The following is a 21,205-nucleotide window of genomic DNA, read 5'->3' as shown; positions in this document are numbered from 1 at the left end:
AATTAACAAAATCGTAGTAAAAGGTACCCACGCTTATGCCACATAACATGGTACCCGTACTGGTGCCATGTTAGAGGCATCCGTGCTGGCACTATATAAAAGGCACATATGCAGATTCCACATAAGAGGAGTGATGGTGCCACATACAAAAGTACCTGTGCAGGTGCAATGTAAAAGCACCCAGTACACATTGTAAACTGGTTGGCATTATGAAGGGCATCAAGCTGTAGAAACTATGTCAAAATGGACAGTGGACCTCAATGCAGTCCTCAGTGGAACCTGCCAATCCACCCAACTCACACTAGCATCAGTCTCTGATGATGTAATATTCCAGCACGACAGGAGTGCATTTACTTGGCGCCAGCACCCAAAATCCTGCATGACAAGGATCACTCAGCCAAAGAGGGATGCAGGGGACATGTCCGTATCTGATGCCACCTGCGATTTTACTTTGCTTGATTAGATATATAAGACAATAAATCATATGGTATACACCTGGTATGGAAGATACAAGAATGTTCATAACCCCACCCATGGGGGATCAATACCAGTTGGGTCAAGACAATCGTAGCAATCAATAAACATTCTCATGTCTTCCATCTTTCTCATTAATCAAATATATACACACTGCACTCACACACATATACACACACATATATATACACACACACACACACACACACACACGCGTATAATTGGACATAGAACTTACTTGAGGATTGCTGGTTCCTGCTTACGTACTTTTGTAGTAGCAACAAGAGCAGGAGCAGCAGTTTCGTTGTGGCCTTCATCTTGTTCCTGCTTTGCTTTCTTCTTCCTATTCCTTTTCTTCTTCTTCTTCTTTGGTGTTTCCATTTCTTTTTCCTCCTCTTCCTTCTCCTCAACATCCATTTTCCCTTCTTCCTCCTCCTCACCATCCATTTTCCCTTCTTCCTCCTCTTCCTTTACTTCTCCATCCTCATTTGTCTCCCTTGGCTCCTCTTCAGTATTCATATCCTCCACCTTCACCTCATCATCATCACCACTGTTCTCCTCCTCCTCCTCTTCTTCTTCAACATCACTGCCACCACCACCACCACCATCCTCCTCCTCATAACCACTCTCTTCATCATCATCATCAACATCATCATCTTCAACATCTTCACTTGCCATCACTTCTTCTTCTTCCACCTCCTCATCTTCCGCTTCCTCCTCCACCGCCTCTTCCTCTTCATCACTTTCACCCTTATCCCAGCTCCTCTCTTTACGCTGGCGCCATTCCTTGCACATGATATTCTGCAATGCTGCACTTTCCGTATCCACTTGGTAATATTCATTTCTGTAAAACACAACAAGAAAAAAAAAAAACTACAGATGTGTGATTGCATGCGTGTCTTTATACACGTATGTGTATATGTACACACAGATATGTGTGCATGTGTGTGTTTATATACATTATCATCATCATCATCATCATCGTTTAACATCCCATCTTCCATGCATGGGTAGAATAGTTGACAGGAGCTGGCCAGGTAGAAAAACTACCCCAGGCTACAGTGTTTGTTTTGGCAGAGATTTTACAGCTGGACGCTCTTCCTAACACCAACCATGCCACAGAGAGTAGACTCAGAGCTTTTACATATGTATGCAAGAAGCAGCAGCGTCAAGTGCCTACTACAACCCTGCTAACCCTCACAATGTGTACATGCCAAGTCCTAGTGAACCACCACCACCACCACCTTACTCTGAGATTGGCAAGAAGACCAACTGATGTGTTACAGAAGAACTGGACTCAGGATGGGGGGGGGGGTTGAGAAGGAAAATAAAACATGAAACAATACCTAACAAAAAAAAGACAAACCGGAGTGGTTGGCGTTAGGAAGGGCCTCCAGCTGTAGAAACTCTGCCAGATCAGACTGGAGCCTGGTGCAGCTACTGGCTTCCCAGACCCCGGTCGAACCATCCAACCCGTGCTAGCACGGAAAACGGACGTTAAACGATGATGATGATGATGATGATGATGCAGGAACACAAAGAAAACAATCGCTGCGCAAGTCCAGAGTCAATTCCTTGTCTTCATTCTTAGCAAAACAGACCACCAGTGCGTGACCAGCAGCAGAAACTTCCGAGCAGGCACAATCGGATGCACTGCGACCCATCTTCATCTCCCGTGTGATGTCCTGGTTATTGTTGACAGACAAACATTATTATTATTATTATTATTTCATTCATCTTAACGTTCTGAGTTCAACTTTGCCTTTCATCCTTTCAGCATCGATAAATTAAGTACCTATTTCTTTATTACCCACAAGGGGCTAAACACAGAGGGGACAAACAAGGACAGACATAGGTATTAAGTCGATTACATCGACCCCAGTGCGTAACTGGTACTTGATTTATCGACCCCGAAAGGATGAAAGGCAAAGTCGACCTCGGCGGAATTTGAACTCACAACGTAACGCAGACGAAATACCGCTAAGCATTTCGCCCGGCGTGCTAACGTTTCTGCCAGCTCGCCGCCTTATGATAAATTAAGTACCGGTGAACCACTGAGATCAATATGATCGACCAGTCCCCCATCCATTGCCCCAAAATTTCAGGCCTTGTACCTACAGTAGAAAGGACTATTATTATTATCCGACCGTGGTCGTTTGCCAGCCCCATCTGGCACCTGTGCCGGTGGCACGTAAAAAGCAACCACTACACTCATAGAGTGGTTGGCGTTAGGAAGGCCATCCAGCCGTAGAAACATTGCCAGATCAGACTGGGCCTGGTGCAGACTTCTGGCTTCCCAGACCCCAGTTGAACCGTCCAACCCATGCTAGCGTGGAAAGCGGACGCTAAATGATGATGATGATGATATGACCTATTCTCACCATCCCCAAAATCCCTCAAGGGTATGTCTCAACAAATCTTCACCATCATCTCTCTCATTATCGCTCTTCTTATCTTACTCTCAAACTCATTGTCTTTCCTTTTCCGGCTGGATAATCCAGCAAGACACTAATCTCTGTACCCTCTATACCTTTAATCTCTCAACTGGCACAAAGCCACCACCACCCCAATATTACTCCCTCGACTCCCAGTTGAGGCCAGGGGGGGGGGGGCTTTTTTTTTTCTGCCTATGTATTGCTTATCTTGCAGATACTTGGTCACCCTGTCAGTGCTGGTGCCACATAAAAAGCACACAGTACACTTTGTAAAGTGGTTGGCATTAGGAAAGGCATCCAACCATAGAAACCATATCAGAACAAACAACAGAACTAGCTGCAGCTCTCGGCCTTACCAACTCCTAACTGTTCAACCCATGCCAGCATGGAAAACGGATGTTAAATGATGAGGATGATGAAATACTGAAATATGAAGCTAACTGTAACAAAATATTTTGATGGTTTAAGGGATGCTGAGTAAAATGCTTAGAGGCTAATTCCCCATCTTTACATTCCGAGTTCAAATTCCACCAAGGTTGACTTAGCCTTTTATCCTTTCAGGATCATTAAGTACCTATTTCTTTACTACCCACAAGGGGCTAAACACAGAGGGGACAAACAAGGACAGACATAGGTATTAAGTCGATAACATCGATCCCAGTGCGTAACTGGTACTTAATTTATCGACCCCGAAAGGATGAAAGGCAAAGTCGACCTCGGTGGAATTTGAACTCAGAACGTAACGGCAGACGAAATACCTATTTCTTTATTACCCACAAGGGGCTAAACAAGGACAGACATAGGTATTAAGTCGATTACATCGATCCCAGTGCGTAACTGGTGCTTAATTTATCGACCCCGAAAGGATGAAAGGCAAAGCCGACCTCGGCGGAATTTTAACTCAGAACGTAACGGCGGACGAAATATGGCTACGCATTTCACCTGGCGTGCTAACGTTTCTGCCAGCTCGCCGCCCTGGTCATTAAGTACCAGTTGTACACTGGGGTGATGTAATCAACTTATCCTCTACCCCACTATTGCTGGCCTCGTGTCAAAATTCAAGACCAATATTTCAGTGCCATTGCCATGGAACTGATGAGAGACAGATTTTGGACATACCTGACAAATCTAAACAAGACGGAGGACAGTAGTTTTGAGTTTCCTTCACAAACTTGCGGAAAAAGCAACATGTTTTTCCACAAATGTTCACGGAAAAATTCCATGTCCGGTTTAAGTAAGTCCGATTTCGGTCTGGAATCTTGCTCCATTAAAAGTTGAAGTAAATCCGAATGGATGGAAGATTCCTCCTCGTTCTCTTCAATCTCAAAAGTTGTCATAACGCTCGGAGCCGGAACACTTCCCTCTAGAAACGGTAGGAAAAAAAAAAAAAAAATTTAATGCCTGCTGCTTCAAAAGTGAAAAACAAGACAATCTTAAGATATATTTTAATGAGAATATTAAACCTTGAATTAATCATGCATTATTTCATAGCTTTGAGATTTTGATGACGCTACTCTTTTACTTGTTTCAGTCATTTGACTGCGGCCATGCTGGATCACCGCCTTTAGTCGAGCAACTTGACCCCGGGACTTATTCTTTGTAAGCCCAGTACTTATTCTATCGGTCTCTTTTGCCGAACCGCTAAGTGACGGGGACGTAAACACACCAGCATCGGTTGTCAAGCAATGCTAGGGGGACAAACACACACACGGATATACATATATATACATATATACGGCAGGCTTCTTTCAGTTTCCGTCTACCAAATCCACTCACAAGGCATTGGTCGGCCCGGGGCTATAGCAGAAGACACTTGCCCGAGGTTCCACGCAGTGGGACTGAACCCGGAACCATGTGGTTGGTTAGCTAGCTACTTACCACACAGCCACTCATGCGCCTACTGTCTATTTTTAGAATGACATTGTAGGGTGGGTGTGAGAGGCTGGATCTGGTTGGTTTGCATATAAAACAGGTAGAATATCTGGGCCAGGTATGGCTAGTTTAAGCCTTTAGCATTCAGATTACTCTGTCAAATGTAAAGTTTGATTATTCACATCATTGCAATTTAATCACGTATTATCTCATAGCTTTCAAATCTCAATGATGTGACTGTTTCTGTTTAGAATGACAATGTTGGGTAGGTGTGAAAGATCAGATCTAGTCAGCTTGAATATCTGGTCTGGATCTGGCTGGTTTGACCATTTAGCATTGAGATTACTCTGTCAAATGTAATCCTTATTTACTCAACATTGTTTTGAATTAATCATGCATTATCTCATGGCTTTGAGGTTTGCCATATTATATATGTGTGTGTGTGTGTGCAAGGCAGGTGTATACAGGTGTAAAAAAACTGCACCAAAACAGAGAATTTCATTTATTCAAAGCTAGTTTTTACTGTATTGCTTCTCCGATTCCTCCTTAGACATTATATGAAGCAAACTCAGTCCAGGCTTGAATCTGGATTCCAGGAATATCTTCCACTTTCCGTACTTAAAATTAAGGATAAAAACTTATAGGGAACAGCAATAAGAATCTGTGACATTCATTCCTTTCCAAAGGGAAGAGAAGTGGGTATGGTAATAATGGTGTAGTGGTGATGGTGATAATAGTGATGGTGATGGTAGTGATGATAGTGGAGATGGTGATAGTAGTGATGGTGATGGTAGTGATGATAGTGGAGATGGTGATAGTGATAGTTGAGGTGGTGGTAGTGGTGGAGGTGGAGATGGTGGTGGTGGTAGTGGAGATGGTAGTGGAAGTGATGGTGGTGGTGGTAGTGGAGATGGTAGTGGAAGTGATGGTGGTGGTGGTGAGGGTGGCAGCGGTCGTGAAGGTGACTGGTGGACTGTTTAGGCAAAAGAGAGGAAAAGTCTACAAAAAAAGTGGCTGACTTCAGAAACGGTTAACAAAGTGGAAAAAAAAAATTAAAAAATTACCACAAACTGAAGCACATTTGTCCAAATGGCTTCCATAGACTTCCCAGAAAGAATCTTTCGCCATCGAGAGAGCATGGGAAGCAATCAATCTGTGAACTGGTTCCCAAATTGGTTTGAAATTAATAAATAAATTACCAATGAGATAACGAAGAGGAACCTGAAATTAGAAAAGATCATTAAAATAGAGAGAAACAGATGGACTAATAATAATAATAAAATATTTCTTTATTACCCACAAGGGGCTAAACATAGAGGGGACAAACAAGGACAGACAAAGGGATTAAATCGATTACATCGACCCCAGTGCGTTACTGGTACTTAATTTATCGACCCCGAAAGGATGAAAGGCAAAGTCGACCTCGGAGGAATAATAATAATGATAATAATAATAATGGTTTCAAATTTTGACACAAGGCCAGCAATTTCGGGAGAGGGGCTAAGTTGATTACACCAATCCCCAGCGCTCAACTGGTACTTGTTTTATTGACCCCAAAAGGATGAGAGGTAAAGTTGGTCCCGACAGAATTTAAACTCAGAACCTAAAGACAGACAAAATGCTTGTAAGCATTTTCTCCAGGATGCCACTTTAATAATAATAATAATAATAATAATAATTCTTGTGGCTATCGGTACAAGGTCTGAAATGTTAGTGGTAGGTGGGCAGTTGTTAAACCTACCCCAGTACTTGATCAGTACTTTGTTTTATTGATCCCGAAAGGGTGAAAGCCAAAGCCAACCTTGATGGGATTTGAACTCAGAGTGTAAAGAGCCAGAGAAAATGCCACTGACCATTTTGGCCAGTGTGCTAACACTTCAGCCAGCTTCACACAATTATTTTTTTCTTTTATTCTTCTACTTGTCTTAGTCATTAGACTGCGGCCAGGCTGGGGCATCGCTTTGAAAGGTTCAAACCAAACAAATAGGCGCAGGAGTGGCTGTGTGGTAAATAGCTTGCTAACCAACCACATGGTTCCGGGTTCAGTCCCACTGCGTGGCACCTTGGGCAAGTGTCTTCTGCTATGGCCCCGGGCCGACCAATGCCTTGTGAGTGGATTTGGTAGACGGAAACTGAAAGAAGCCCGTCGTATATATGTATATATATATGTATGTGTGTCTGTGTTTGTCCCCCTAGCATTGCTTGACAACCGATGCTGGTGTGTTTATGTCCCCGTCACTTAGCGGTTCGGCAAAAGAGACCGATAGAATAAGTACTGGGCTTACAAAGAATAAGTCCCGAGGTCGATTTGCTCGACTAAAGGCGATGCTCCAGCATGGCCGCAGTCAAATGACTGAATCAAGTAAAAGAGTAAAGAGAGACCACAGTACTTTTCTATCTTTTAAGCCTGGTACTTATTTGCCAGTCTACTATGCTGGGACGTAAACAAACCAACACTGGTTGTTAAGCAGCGGTGGTGGGCAACCATTGATACCACTGACCCCAATAGTTCACTGGTACTTTTATTTTATCAATTCCGAAAGATAAATAGCAAAGTTGACCTTGCCAGGGTTTGAACTCAGAACATATTGTGATGCCAGGACAAATATTGCAAGGCATTTTGTCTGATGCTCTAAAAGTTCTCCCAGAACAATGCTCTCTCTCTCTCTCTCTCTCTCTGAATTTAAAAATGACAAAAAAAAAAAAGAAACAAAAAAGAAATGAAGAATGTTGCAACTAACCTGTTCAAAACGAGGGTTCACTACAGGAATATTACGGTCGACAAGTTTGGCATCAAGGTACTGCAGATGTCTCAAAGTTTCCCTGAAGTCATGAACTGTTGGAGGAATTTTCTCAGCATCCAAACAAATTCTGAAAACTCCTGGTTGGCTCAGACTCTGAAAAAAAATTAACAGAAAGATGAGAAGAGAAAACCAGGAGATCCTTAAGGAGACAGCGATGGTCAGGGATTGAGGGTTTTGTGTTCTTTCAAGAAACCTGGTGTTGTACCAAGCCAAAAGTAACGTCTCCTTCACCATGCTTTTAGTGAGTACTACAAAGAAAGAGTATCATAAGCAGGGCTGTGGAGTCAAAACAAAAAACTTTGACTCCGACTCCTCTGTAATTAAGTGATTGTAGCCTACATATCTCAAAGCATATGCATACACTTGTACTCCGAGTAGGCCTATATCTTGTAACTGGTTTATATTAAGAATAAAGATATTGTGAGTTGGAGTCAATATGGTTTTACCGACTCCGACTCCAGCTACCCCTTAATTGTCTTTGACTCTGACTCCACAGCCCTGATCATAAGGGGTATCATGTAGAAGAAGAGAAAGTTTTGGTGAGTATCTTGAAGGAAAAGGGGAAGTTGCAGTGAGTACCATATGGGACTTCAAGGCCTTGTGGTCTATGTAAGAGGACTTAAATGCCATGTAGGAGGCCTTAAAGGTCAGGTGAGTACCACATAGAGTACCATGTAGGACAGTGGTTTCTGGTTCTCAGTTGGAGTCCATATGGCCCCTGAGGGTTCATATAAGACTTTTGGGTGTCCATGCGACAAAATAGTAAACTAAGGATCCACAACAATATTCTAAGGGCCCCTGAAAAAAATTTCGCTTTAGATGTATGCATGGGTATGTATTGCAAGAAACAGCTGGGTTTCTTTCTCTACCATTTTACATAATTCAACCTACATGAGTTAATGTGTGAAAAACAAAAGAGGAATTTTGGAGGAAGTTTCTATAAAATTAGCTTTTAACTCTCTAGTGTTTAAACCGGCCATATCTGGCCCAAATATTCTAAATGTTTTATATTCAAACTGGCGATATCTAACCTCTCACACCTAACCTACAATGTCATGCTAAAAATAAACAATCACATCACTGAAACCTCAAGGCTATAAGATAATGCATGATTAATTCAAAACAATTTGAGTGAAAAAGTATTATATTTAACAGAGTAATCTGAACACTAAAGGGTTAAACAGTGAAGGCTATGGGGGTCCACCAGAATGAAATAGTAATGAAAGGGGTCCAGAGATAAGAAATGATTGAAAACCCCTGATGTAGAAGGACTTATAGAAGACCAAAAGGCCAGGTAAGCACCAATGTTGGACGACCTAAAATCATGGTGAGCTGTCAAAGGAACTTGGATTAAGAATGCCTGAGTGGTGGAGATAGAAGAGAATCCATTTCCAAGGAACAGAGATAAGACAGAATGTGTGTGTATGTGTGTGTGTGCATGTGAGTGTATGTATGTGTCATGGAGGCGCAATGGCCCAGTGGTTAGGGCAGCGGACTCGCGGTCGGAGGATCGCGGTTTCGATTCCCAGACCGGGCATTGTGAGTGTTTATTGAGCGAAAACACCTAAAGCTCCACAAAGCTCCGGCAGGGGGTGGTGGCGACCCCTGTTGTACTCTTTCGCCTCAACTTTCTCTCACTCCACTCTTACTTCCTGTTTCTGTTGTACCTGTATTTGAAGGGGCCGGCCTTGTCACTCTCTGTGTCACGCTGAATATCCCTGAGAACTACAGTAAGGGTGCATGTGTCTGTGGAGTGCTCAGCCACTTACACGTTAATTTCACGAGCAGGCTGTTCCAATGATTCGGATCAACCGGAACCCTCATCGTCGTAACTGACAGAGTGCTTCCTTCATGTATGTGTTAGTGTGTGTGTGTGTGATTGCATGCACTAGTAAGATGGTAAAAGTAGCTTAACCAAACAGCAACAAAGAACTGTAGAACTCAATACAGGTGACTAAATCTATTTTGACTTACAGGATCTTCAAGGAAAGGAAGTTTCAAGTGGAACTGTGACAGAATCTGCAGAGTCAGCAAACGAATCTAAAAGAAAACGAAACAAAATATAAATTGATTTTAGGAATAATTAGCAAATCAAAATTTATAATTAAAATATGAATTGATAAAATAAAAAATGATTTTGTTGAAATATAAACTGAAGGCATATCTTATCCGATTAAACTGTGTAACAAACTCTTCTTTTTTTTGGCTTTACCCTTTTACTTGTTTCAGTCATTTGACTGCAGCCATGCTGGAGCACTGCCTTTAGTCGAGCAAATCAACCCCAGGACTTATTCTTTGTAAGCCTAGTACTTATTCTATTGGTTTCTTTTGCCAAACTGCTAGGTTGCAGGAATGTAAACACACCAGCATCGGTTGTCAAGCGATGTTGGGGGGACAAACACAGAGACACACACACATATATATATACATATATACGATGAGCTTCTTTCGGTTTCCGTCTACTAAATCTACTCACAAGGCTTTGGTCGGCCCGAGGCTATAGTAGAAGACACTTGCCCAAGGTGCCACGCAGAGGGACTGAACCCAGAACCATGTGGTTGGTATGCAAGCTACTTACCACACAGCCACTCCTTTGTTCTGTAAGTGCTATAATTTCTTTGTGTCTATCTAGAAATCAAAGGAAACAACTACCATTCCCTTCAAACTGACCTATTTTCCATTACATGTTAGACAGATTCAGCTATGAGTTGCTGAAGCAGAAATATCATTATAGCAAATATTCTGCTCAATACCACAGATTTGCTTGATTTTAACCAGTTGAGCATGTTTCTTAGTGGCTGACAGTATGTGCATCTTTGATGATGAGCAGGAGTAGTGGGGGAGCATCATAGCCATGTGTTAAGAGGAATTCTTTGGGGTTTGAATAAATGTAATAAAAGCAAAACTTGAAAGAAATATTAGCAATTTTTCCTACTTCCTAAGGGTAAGCAAATAGGAAATACAGTTACACAAGAAATCCGAGACCAAAGTTCCTTTTAACTTTTTGGCTGTGCACAGAAAATTGTATTGTGTGCAAATTCTGTCTTTCTTTGCAAAGAATATCTGCTGGTTGCAGGCAGAGGTGTGGATGTACGGTAAGAATCTTTCTTCCCAACCACATGGCTCTAGGTTCAATCTCAATACATGACACCTTGGGCTAGTGTCTTCTACTATAGCCCCAAACCAACCAAAGCCTCATGAGTGGATTGGAAGGTGGAAACTGAAAGAAGCTTGTCATATGCATGTGTCTGTGTCTGTGCACCCTCCTAACCCTGTACTGCTTGACAACCAGCATTGGTGTAGCTACCTCCCTGTAACTTAGTGGTTTGGCAACAAACACCGATAGAATAAGTACCAGGCTTTAAAAACGTAAGTCTTGGGGTTGATTTATTCAACTAAAAATTCTTGAAGGTGGTGTCCCAGCATGGCCACAGTCTAATGACTGAAACAAATAATCAGATCCATGCAAGAAACCATCTTCAGTTAAAAAGATTTGATCTTATCTTGAAAAACCTTGCATCAGGACATTTTTTCTTGCTTTGCACACCAGTTTGAAAACACTGGCACAAGAATATTACTCGGAGAGGAACATAGTCTTCTGCCATGGAACTTAGAGGCAGCCTCTGGTAGATTGGAATCAAATGAGTCCAAGAATTTGTCGCAGGAAATGTTTACTCACCGTGTGAGAATAGTGTGACAGGTTTGCTTCCAGGAGGGGGAAGACTGTGAGACAAGTAGCTTCGTTGGTGATGTCTTTCTGGCCCTCAGACTGCTGGGCCAAGAAAAAATAAAGGTCGGTGATCTGGAGGGCACGCATAGAGGTGGAACAGCACCTGAAGGAAAAAAAGAAAAGAAAAGAGACAGCATCGTCATTACCATCATTTAACATCCGTTTTGCACGCTGGCATGGGTTGGAAGGCTTGAGAGGAACCGGTGAGATCAGGGGCCACACCAGGTTCCATTGTCTGTTTTGGCTTGGTTTCTACAGTGGCAGCCCTTCCTAATGCCAACCACTTTACAGAGTGTACTGGGTGCATTTTATGTGACACTATCACCAGTTCTTTTTCCATCACATACACACACACACACACACATATATATATATATATATATATATAGGTAAAGAGCCCCCTTAGCCACAAATGACCATGGGATTGCACCTAGAAACTTCCCCTCCCAAGCAAGGTTGTTTATCGAAGACCAGCAGTCGCCCATACATAGGTACAAGGTCTGAAATTTTAGTGGTAGGTGGGTAGTTGATAAACCCACCCCAGTACTTGATCGGTACTTTGTTTTATTGATCCCAAAAGGGTGAAAGCCAAAGCCAACCTTGATGGGATTTGAACTCAGAGCGTAAAGAGCCAGAGAAAATGCCACTGACCATTTTGGCCAGTGTGCTAACACTTCAGCCAGCTTCCCACAATTATTTTTTTTCTTTTATTCTTCTACTTATCTTAGTCATTGGACTGTGGCCAAGCTGGGGCCTCCCTTCTTCTCTACCCCACTGATGTTATCCAAGGGAAAGACAAAGGCTGATACAGCTTTGCACCAGTGACATCGCATTTCTACAGCTGAGTGAACTGGAAAAAATGTGAAATAAAGTGTCCTGCTCAAGAACACAATACACAGCCTGACTCGGGAATCGAACACATAACCTCACAATTGTAAACCTGATGCTTTAACCACTGAACCATGTGCCCTAACACACACACACACACAGGGTGTCCACAAAGTCTTTCAAAAAGTCGTTAAGAAAAGTTTAGGAAAGGCAGCAACAAAAATTTTGCTGCAAATTAATATGTTATTATCAGAGTTTTTTTAATGACATTAATGCTTTTATTAAAAGCTTTATTAATTAATGTTATGTGTTTATCTTTCAAACTGCAATTAACATTGTAATTTTAATTAATTTTTCTATTTGTCTAATGACTTTGTGTACACCCTGCATTTCTTATGCACACATGCACCTACATGTTGGGGCAAGTTCACTTGACCCTGTTATCTCCCCTGCTATCCCTCTAGTGTCTAACGCAATGGTTTTCAATCTGGGTTCCGCCAGTACAGTCCAGGGGTTCCGCAAGAAGTTACAAAACTGCTAAAATCGGCAGTAACTTTTAAGTCTCCTGTGCAGATTTGTGTGCATAAGACTATTAAATTATTGCACAGGGGTTCCTCGAGCCAGTGGAATGTTTCCTTGGGGTTTCGCTCCAGCAAAAAGTTTGAAAAGCACTGGTCTAACGTCTGACCTCTAACGTTTGACCTCCAAACTCTGACTTCTCCTGAAACCAGAATGCCATGTTGGATCGTTAGCCCCTACACGCAATTTTTTCTCTCCTTGTTTCTTTTCTGTGTATCTTTCTGTTGAAGAGCATAGGCTCGAAACGTAAAAGACTTGTTTTATTTCTATTCCTGAGCGCCATACTAATACATTGTTTGTTTGTACTCCACCTGCCTTCGTCTTTTGTTCATTTTCGTAAACCTTCCCGTTATATACACACACACATATATATATATATATAGCGGTGTACGTACACTTTGTTCTCTTATATATATTCTAATATCCAAAAGTTGATGAACAAACTAAATTGTTTCTCCATTTTCTTATTTGAATTATAAATTAACGGTAAAATATTTCTTTACCTTCACCTGTTTAATTCAATAAATAAGTTAATTGCACTGCAATTAAAAACATTTATGTATTAAGAATTTGGGTACTTTACCAACAGTATATTGGATAAATACTATCCCTTAGTGGGTTGCACCCATAACCCCTAACTTAATTTGTGTTTTATATATCACATGATCACATGACCGACCAGTCAATCAGATGTTGCTACACATTGCTGGTCACAATGCGCTTCACATTGTTTAAGCCTTCGAACGACGCCACCCCGCTGGCTAAGCGAGCAGGCCAACAGAAGAAAGATTGAGAGAAAGAGTGGTGAAAGAGTACAGTAGGGATCACCACCCACTGCTGGAGCCTCGTGGAGCTTTTAGGCGTTTTTGCTCAATAAACACTCACAACGCCCGGTCTGGGAATCGAAACCGCGATCCTACGACCGCGAGTCCGCTACTCTAACCACTGGGCCATTGCGCCACCACGTTTTATATATATATATATAAAGAGAGAGAGAGAGATGATAAGTCACAGAAGGTATAACAAAGAAAGATGAAATATAATAACAATAAAGAAAATAAAGCACAATGATGTTAGTGGATCTGTCCAAATATACGGAAACATGTAAAACGAAACTTAAGAATGTAAGACAAAGAGACAACAATGAACTTACTTTAGTAAAGATTTGATTTTATCAAAAGTAATCCAATTCCAGAATTCCTTTAGTCCGTTAAAATGGAGACAGAGTGCCGCCTCGTGAAGAATGGACAGTTGTAGCTCTGAAAATGGTAAATAAATCATCAGAATTATACACAAAACATATGAAATGGGCTTCTTTCAGTTTCTGTTTCTGAAATCCATTCACAAGGCTTTGGTTGGTCTGGGATCATGAAACAAGATACTTTCCCAAGGTGCTGTACAGCATCCATGACCCCAAGACCTTGTGATTACAGAGAAAACTTCTTCAATGCACAGCCAAGTTGACATCTTATGTTTTTAAAAAAACACAAACCATATAATGGGATCTAAACAGGATTTTGGTGGAGAAACCAGAAGAAAATAACAAATAATCTCACCTTTGATTGGTGAAGTCTCTTCAGATTCAGTCACTTGGCACCAAAGACCATCAATTGTATGCTGTAGAACACTTAAGTCTGTATCAGAACACCTGGAAATAAACATCGTTACAATTATTCGTCATTTAACGGCCATGTTTCCATGTTCTGCATGGATCAGACGGAATTTCTTTGAGGCAGTTTTTCTACAGTGGAGGCACATGGCTTAGTGGTTAGGGTGTTGGACACATGATCGTAAGATTGTGGTTTCAATTCCTGGATCGGGTAACACATTGTATTCTTGAGCAAAACACTTCATTTCACATTGCTCCAGTCCACTCAGCTGGCAAAAATGAGTCATCCTGCGACAGACCAGTGTCCTGTCCAGGTGGGGAAGCAGGTCCTTGTGAGGCGCCATGACTCAAGAAGGTAACTGTTACCTTCTTGCCTTTAGTTTTTCTACAACTGGACGCCCTTCCTGTCATCAACCCTTACCTGTAAGAAAATACTTCTCCACAGCCAGACATCTTTTCCATATAAGGCTGGAAACGAACAACACCTCTGGTATGATGGTGAAACTTGTTTACAACCATCACATTATGCCAAAACAAGGTAAGGGTTGCTCCCAAGAGAACCTAATTAGCTGGGGGGGGGGGTGAAGGATCCAAGGAAAGTGTAATTGCCAGAATAAGAATAGGATGGAGAAAATTCAGAGAGCTTTTGCCTCTGATGGCAACCAAAAGTCTCTCACCTCAAGAGAAAGGAAGATTCTGGGTACAAGACCCATAATTTTGAGGAGAGGGGCAAGTTGATTACATCAACCTCAGTATGTAACTGGTACCCCATTTTACTGACCCTGAAAGGATGAAAGGTAAAGCCAAACTCCACAAATTCAGGAGGAGGGGGCTAGTTAATTATATTCACCCCCAGTACTTAACTGGTACTCAATTTCATCGACCCCGAAAGGATGAAAGTCAAAGTCAATCTCAACAGAATTTGAACTCAGAACATAAAGATGGACAAAAACGCCACTAAGAATTTTGTCTGGCGTTGCTTACAAATCTGCTAATTCACCACCTTCTTCTTCTTCTTCTTCTTAATAATAATAATAATAATAATAATAATAATAATAATAAATAATAATAATAATAATAATAATATAATAATAATAATAATAAAAAATAATAAATAATAATAATAATAATAATAATAATAATAATAATAAGGGTTTCAAATTTTGGCACAAGGCCAGCAAGTTCAGGGGTGGCAGGGAGTCAATTATATTGAACCCAGTATTCAACTGGTACTTCCTTCATTGACCCTCCCACATCCTAAAAGGACGAAAGGCAAAGTCAGACTTGGTGGATTTGGAACTCAGAGCATAAAGATGGACAAAATAATAATAATAATGATAATAAAGATAATAATAATAATGATAATAATAATAATAAATAATAATGATAATAAAAGTATAGATATTCTATTTACCGAATGTTTGGAATGCAAACCAAAGCAGCCCACAGCAGAGTTAGTTGATTGATATCTTCAAGATCGTCTGGAGAAAGTAAATCCCATAAATACGCCTGGAAGGTGTACTGTTGCTTGGAACCAGCAGAACTTTGGAATATGGAAAAAATAAAAAGAAAAAAAGAAAAATATTGTTAGAACAGATGGAATTTACGATCAAACTGACAGAATGGTCTTGTTTGGAACATTGATGGAACAAAGGGTATTCAGCAGGAAGAAGTGTGAGCTTCCTAAGAACGGTGTAGTCCTTGTGGGAGTTCCATTCCACAATGTTTTGTATTCTCCAATCAAACCCTTCTAGGGAAATTGTAGTTCTGATACCCATGTCGGTAGCACGTAAAAAGCACCATCTGAACGTGGCCAATGCCATGTAAAAAGCACCAACCAATCATGGCCGTTGCCAGCCTTCTCTGGCCCCTGTGCCGGTGGCACGTAAAAAGCACCCACTACATTCATGGAGTGGTTGGCGTTAGGAAGGGCATCCAGCTGTAGAAACACTGCCAGATCAGACTGGAGCCTGGTGCAGCCTCCTGGCTTCCCAGACCCTGGTCAAACCGTCCAACCCATGCCAGTATGGAAAAGGGACGTTAAACAATGATGATGATGATGATGATGTAGGCATGGCCAAATAGTTAAGACATACACTTCACATCCTGAGGTCTCAAGTTCAATTCTACTGTGTGGCATTCTAGGCAAGTATTTTTACCAGAGCCCTGTGTCCCTACAAAACCTTCTGAGTAAAACTGGGTAGATGGAAACTGTATGGAAAGCCCATCAGATGAGATTCATTCATGCTACAAGAATTTATAAACCATGCCCTTAATACTGAAAAAATCCAAGCTCTTAATACTGAAAAAATCCACACCCTTAATACTCAGAAAATTCATGCCCTTCATACTGCAAAAATCCATGCTCTTAATACTGCAAAAATTTACTGCCCCACATTCTTAAGACACAGCAAGAATTACTGCACCACTTTTAACACTTTTGTCAACATATTTCAGTTGAAATACTTTGCCTTGGTTTCAACTGATTTTGAAAACGAAGAATTTAACAAAATAACTTTGTCCTTGTAAAAGTTAGTGCTTGGAACTTAAATTAACAGGAAGGTTTTAATTTAGATAATTTTAAAACAAGAAATTTGTATCATGAATCCAGGAACAGTCTCAGGTTTATTGCTACCAAAAGAGAATAAATGCTGCAAGAATTTATCACAGCAGACCATTAATTAATTTCTCAAGAAATTTGTAAACCATGTAAAAAGTCAGTTACTTAGAAACAGACATGAAAAGAAAAGTTGGAACTAGTTACCGTTTGACAGAAGTGTGGAAATCCATGAAATAACACTGGTGTTGTTCCAGGTGACTGGCATCAAAAATGGAAATAGTCTTGGATGATATCAACTCTGTCACAAACATAAGGGTTTCCGTATTGGTGCTGTCGACGGAGTCAGCCATTTTGCTTTGAATAAAGCCAATCAAAGAAGCTAGCACAGACTGAAAATAAAAGAGAAAGGATGAATTCAGTTTTATATTTAACCCTTTAGTATTTAAACCGGCCATATCCGGCCAAAATATTTAATCTGTTTTTATGTTCAAACTGACCAGATCCAGGCTCTCACACCTACCCTACAATTACATTAAGTAATTACACCACCAAGATCTTGAAGATATGAGATAATGCATGATTAATTCAAATCAATGGGAATCAATAAGCATTATGTTTGATAGAATAATCAGAACACTAAAGGGTTAAGAGAAGAGGAATTATTTATATTGTTTACATTATTTACATTCGATGGATATTTGTCCTCACCTTGTTTGTTGTTAACACAACATTTTGGCTGATATACCCTCCAGCCTTCTTCAGGTCCTTGGGGAAATTGCGAACCTGGGTTTTCATTCCTAAGGTATTTTTTGATGTTATTATTATTATTATTATTGGTGGTGATGGTGTTCAGGTCACTGCTTGGAATTGAACTCGAAATCTTGGGGTTAGTAGCCCGCGCTCTTAACCACTATGCCATATGCCCGTGGGCATATAGCGTAGTGGTTGTATTATTATTGTGTGAGGACACATGGCCTAGTGGTTAGGGTGTAGCACACATGATTGCAAGATCACGGTTTCAATTCCTTGATCAGGTTCTGTGTTGTGTTCTTCAGCAAAACACTCCATCTCATGTTGATCTGCAATCACTACAACACCCGACATGTGGTACACCATGCACCTGTTCAGGTGACAGCGATTTGATGGTGAGAGGCAGTTAATATACAGCACATACATTTGATCCCTATAAGCATTCTTCTAGCCAGGGGGGGCACCAGCCCCAGCTACGACATCCGTTTCTCTTGACTCAACAGGTCTTCTCAAGCATATCCTATCATTTGATGCATCAGTATTCTTAACAGGGCTGGACATGCAATCTCACATTATTCGTCGGGTCTTCTCAATCGCAGTGTATCTCCAAAGGTCCCAGTCTCCTGTCATTGCCTCTGTGTGGCCCAATGTTCGAAGGTCATGCTTCACCACCTCATCCCATGCCTTCCTGAGTCTACTTCCGCTACAGGTTCCTTCTAGCAGTTAAGGAGTGGCACTTCCTCACACGGCTGCCTTCATTCATATGTACCACATGGCCATGCCAGTGCAGTCGTCTCTCTTGCACACCTCATTTGATGCTTCTTATGCCCATGCCCAACTTTTCTCTCAGAGCACTTGCACTCTGTCATATATGCACACTGACATTACTCATCCAGCAGATCATACTAGCTTCCTTTCTTTCAAGCCTACACATGTCCTCGGCATTCATGGCCCATGTTTCACTGCCATGTAGCATGGCAGTTTGTACACATGCATCATACAGTCTACCTTTCACCCTGAGTGAGAGGCCCTTAATTGCCAATAGAGGTAGGAGCTCCCTGAACTTTGCCCACTCTCAGAGCAGCCACTCCAACAACAGACTTGGTCGCCTAGGTAGCAGAAGCTATTAACTACTACTTCTAGTTTCTCCCCCTGGCATGTGATGGAATCTGTTTTCTGTGCATCTTCAGTGTTTATTGCCCCTCTGCATCTGCCACACACAAAAACTATTTTCCCGTTAACCTTCCTTTGATATTGTTGCATCCTCTATGTGTTCATAGCTTACACTAGGTACATCATATGGAGTTTCTACCCATTCCTTTTCTACAGATCAAGCAGGGCCATTTACCTGAAGGGGGTTGTGATTTGACAGCCTTCCTACTTACTAAGGACTTTGGTTTTTGCTAGGTTAACCCTAAGGCCCTTCAATTCTAGAGATGAGATGGAAAATAAGAAATGGTTGGAGATACTGACCTCTTCAAAAAACGGTTCTGTAAATAATGTCTTTGCAAACGGATAAATTTGATTTGATGGAAACTTGTGACCAAAACTCTGGAAAAGATTAAAAAAAGGGGAGGAAAAAATTTTTAAATTAAATTAGATTTTTGTATTTTTAAATTGACATTTAAAAATTTTTTCTTTTACTTGGTCCAGTCATAAGTCTGTGGCCATACTGGGGCAGTGCCATGAAGTGTTCTAATCAAACAAACTGGGCCCAGTACTTATTTCTTTCTAAGACTGATACTTATTCTATCGATCTCCTTTTGCCAACCTGTTCTAAGTTACAGGAACTTAAACAAACCAATACTGGTTATCAAGTGGTGGTAGGGGACAAACACAAACATACACTCACACATAGATATTAGATATTGAGACACTTGTTATTTTCTCTCTTCTCATCTTTTCTTTCGGTAAAAGAACACAGGCTCCAAGCATTAAGAACTTCTAATTTTCCTGAACATCAACATAATTCATCTTGTTTGTCTGGAGTTTTTTTTTAACCTCATCTTTATATTTCTTTATTTTTGTACTATATATGCCTGTGTGTATGTATGTATACATATACATAGGCATAAGAGTGGCTGTGTGATAAGTAGCTTGCTTACCAACCACATGGTTCCAGGTTCAGTCCCACTGCACGGCACCTTAGACAAGTGTCTTCTACTATAGCACGGGGGGGCAACCAAAGCTTTGTGAGTAGATTTGGTAGGCAGAAACTGAAAGAAGCCCGTCGTATATATGTATGTATATATATGTGTGTATATGTTTGCGTGTTTGTCCCCCCAACATCGCTTGACAACTGATGCTGGTGTGTTTACATACCTGTAACTTAGTGGTTCGGCTAAAGAGACCGATAGAATAAGTACTAGGCTTACAAAGAATAAGTCCTGGGGTCGATTTCCTCGACTAAAGGCGATGCTCCAGCATGGCCGCAGTCAAATGACTGAACCAAGTAAAAGAATAAAAGAATATATGTATGCATAGATGTGTGTGTGTATACATACATGATGGGCTTCTTTTAGTTTCCTTCTACCAAATCCATTCCCAAGGTGCTAGGCAGTGGGACTATATAATACACGTGTGTGTGTGTGTTAATGCAGGTGTGGCTGTGTGGTTAAGAAGTCTACTTCCCAACCATGTAGCTCCAGGTTCAGTCCCACTGAGTGGCAACTGGGAGCACGTGTCTTTTACTAGAATCCCAGAGCAATCAGAGCCAGGCCTTGTGAGATGGGGAGATCCAAGTGGAGTTGCTTTACCTGCATTTATTTCCACACCTGTAATACTTAAACTCACATCAGACCAGATGAAGGCCACTACATCACAATGCCTGAAATCTTTATATATAAAACTGAAGTTGTGTGTGTGAGTGTCTGTCTCCTACGATTTAGATTCCTTACTCCCACATTTTGCGGTGCAGTGTAACCAAAAGCAGGTATCTTATAGTCGTGATTTATATCGAGCCCTTCTGGGTATCAGCGCGCGTCTACGATGAGTCTACGATTTAAAAAAAAATTCACCATAATTTTTTTGCATTTTTAATGCATTTTTGCTCGGTTAATATAAGGGAAGTAACTCTCTAAAAATGCTTATATAGTTATTTCCCTTACAAACCCGAGCAATACTGCGTGTACTTACTAAATTAATGACTTCGGTAAGAGAGGACGGAGAGAGCTTTTCATGGCAACCTTGAAGCAAGCTTGAGACACAGTTGAGGGTATTGGTGAGCAGAACCTCTGGAAGGTCGAGGCTGCTCTTCAGAACGATACAAAGGACCTGCAGGAGAAAAGGAAGAAGCATAACAACAACAACAGTAGTAATAATGATGGCATCAAATTATGGCACAAGGCCAGCAATTTCGGGGGAGAGGGCAAAAGTCTATTATATTAACCCCAGTACTCAACTGGTACCCATTTTATGGACCCTGAAAAAAATGAAAGGAGAAGTCGACCGTGGCAGAATTTGAACTCAGAACATCAAGGCAGATGAAATGCTACTGAGTATTTTGCTTGCCGCGCTAACAATTCTGTCAGCCCACTGCTTTAATAATAATAATTACGGCAGCAG

At 41.1% G+C, this 21,205-nt stretch overlaps 1 protein-coding gene across 3 annotated transcripts in view; it reads right to left on the bottom strand.

Moving 5' to 3' along the window:
- The window catches only part of LOC115223260 (small subunit processome component 20 homolog), an 85,509-nt gene that overhangs the window by 50,128 nt on the left and 14,176 nt on the right, over positions 1-21,205 (bottom strand). For 2 of the 3 annotated variants that reach the window (XM_029793762.2, XM_036512304.1), the window contains exons 12-23: positions 20,777-20,914; positions 19,115-19,192; positions 17,096-17,280; positions 15,746-15,874; positions 14,279-14,370; positions 13,876-13,981; positions 11,265-11,418; positions 9,560-9,625; positions 7,523-7,678; positions 5,846-6,002; positions 4,029-4,272; positions 713-1,318 (exon numbers count right to left, since the gene is read on the bottom strand). In XM_029793762.2, the coding sequence (XP_029649622.2) occupies positions 713-1,318; positions 4,029-4,272; positions 5,846-6,002; positions 7,523-7,678; positions 9,560-9,625; positions 11,265-11,418; positions 13,876-13,981; positions 14,279-14,370; positions 15,746-15,874; positions 17,096-17,280; positions 19,115-19,192; positions 20,777-20,914 (2,111 nt within the window). The remainder of the gene's footprint in view (positions 1-712; positions 1,319-4,028; positions 4,273-5,845; positions 6,003-7,522; positions 7,679-9,559; positions 9,626-11,264; positions 11,419-13,875; positions 13,982-14,278; positions 14,371-15,745; positions 15,875-17,095; positions 17,281-19,114; positions 19,193-20,776; positions 20,915-21,205) is intronic. The other variant, XM_036512303.1, reaches the window with a different exon arrangement.

This window comes from Octopus sinensis, linkage group LG22 (assembly GCF_006345805.1).
Source record: "Octopus sinensis linkage group LG22, ASM634580v1, whole genome shotgun sequence".
NCBI lineage: Eukaryota > Metazoa > Mollusca > Cephalopoda > Octopoda > Octopodidae > Octopus > Octopus sinensis.
This window is presented reverse-complemented; position numbering and strand designations above follow the sequence as displayed.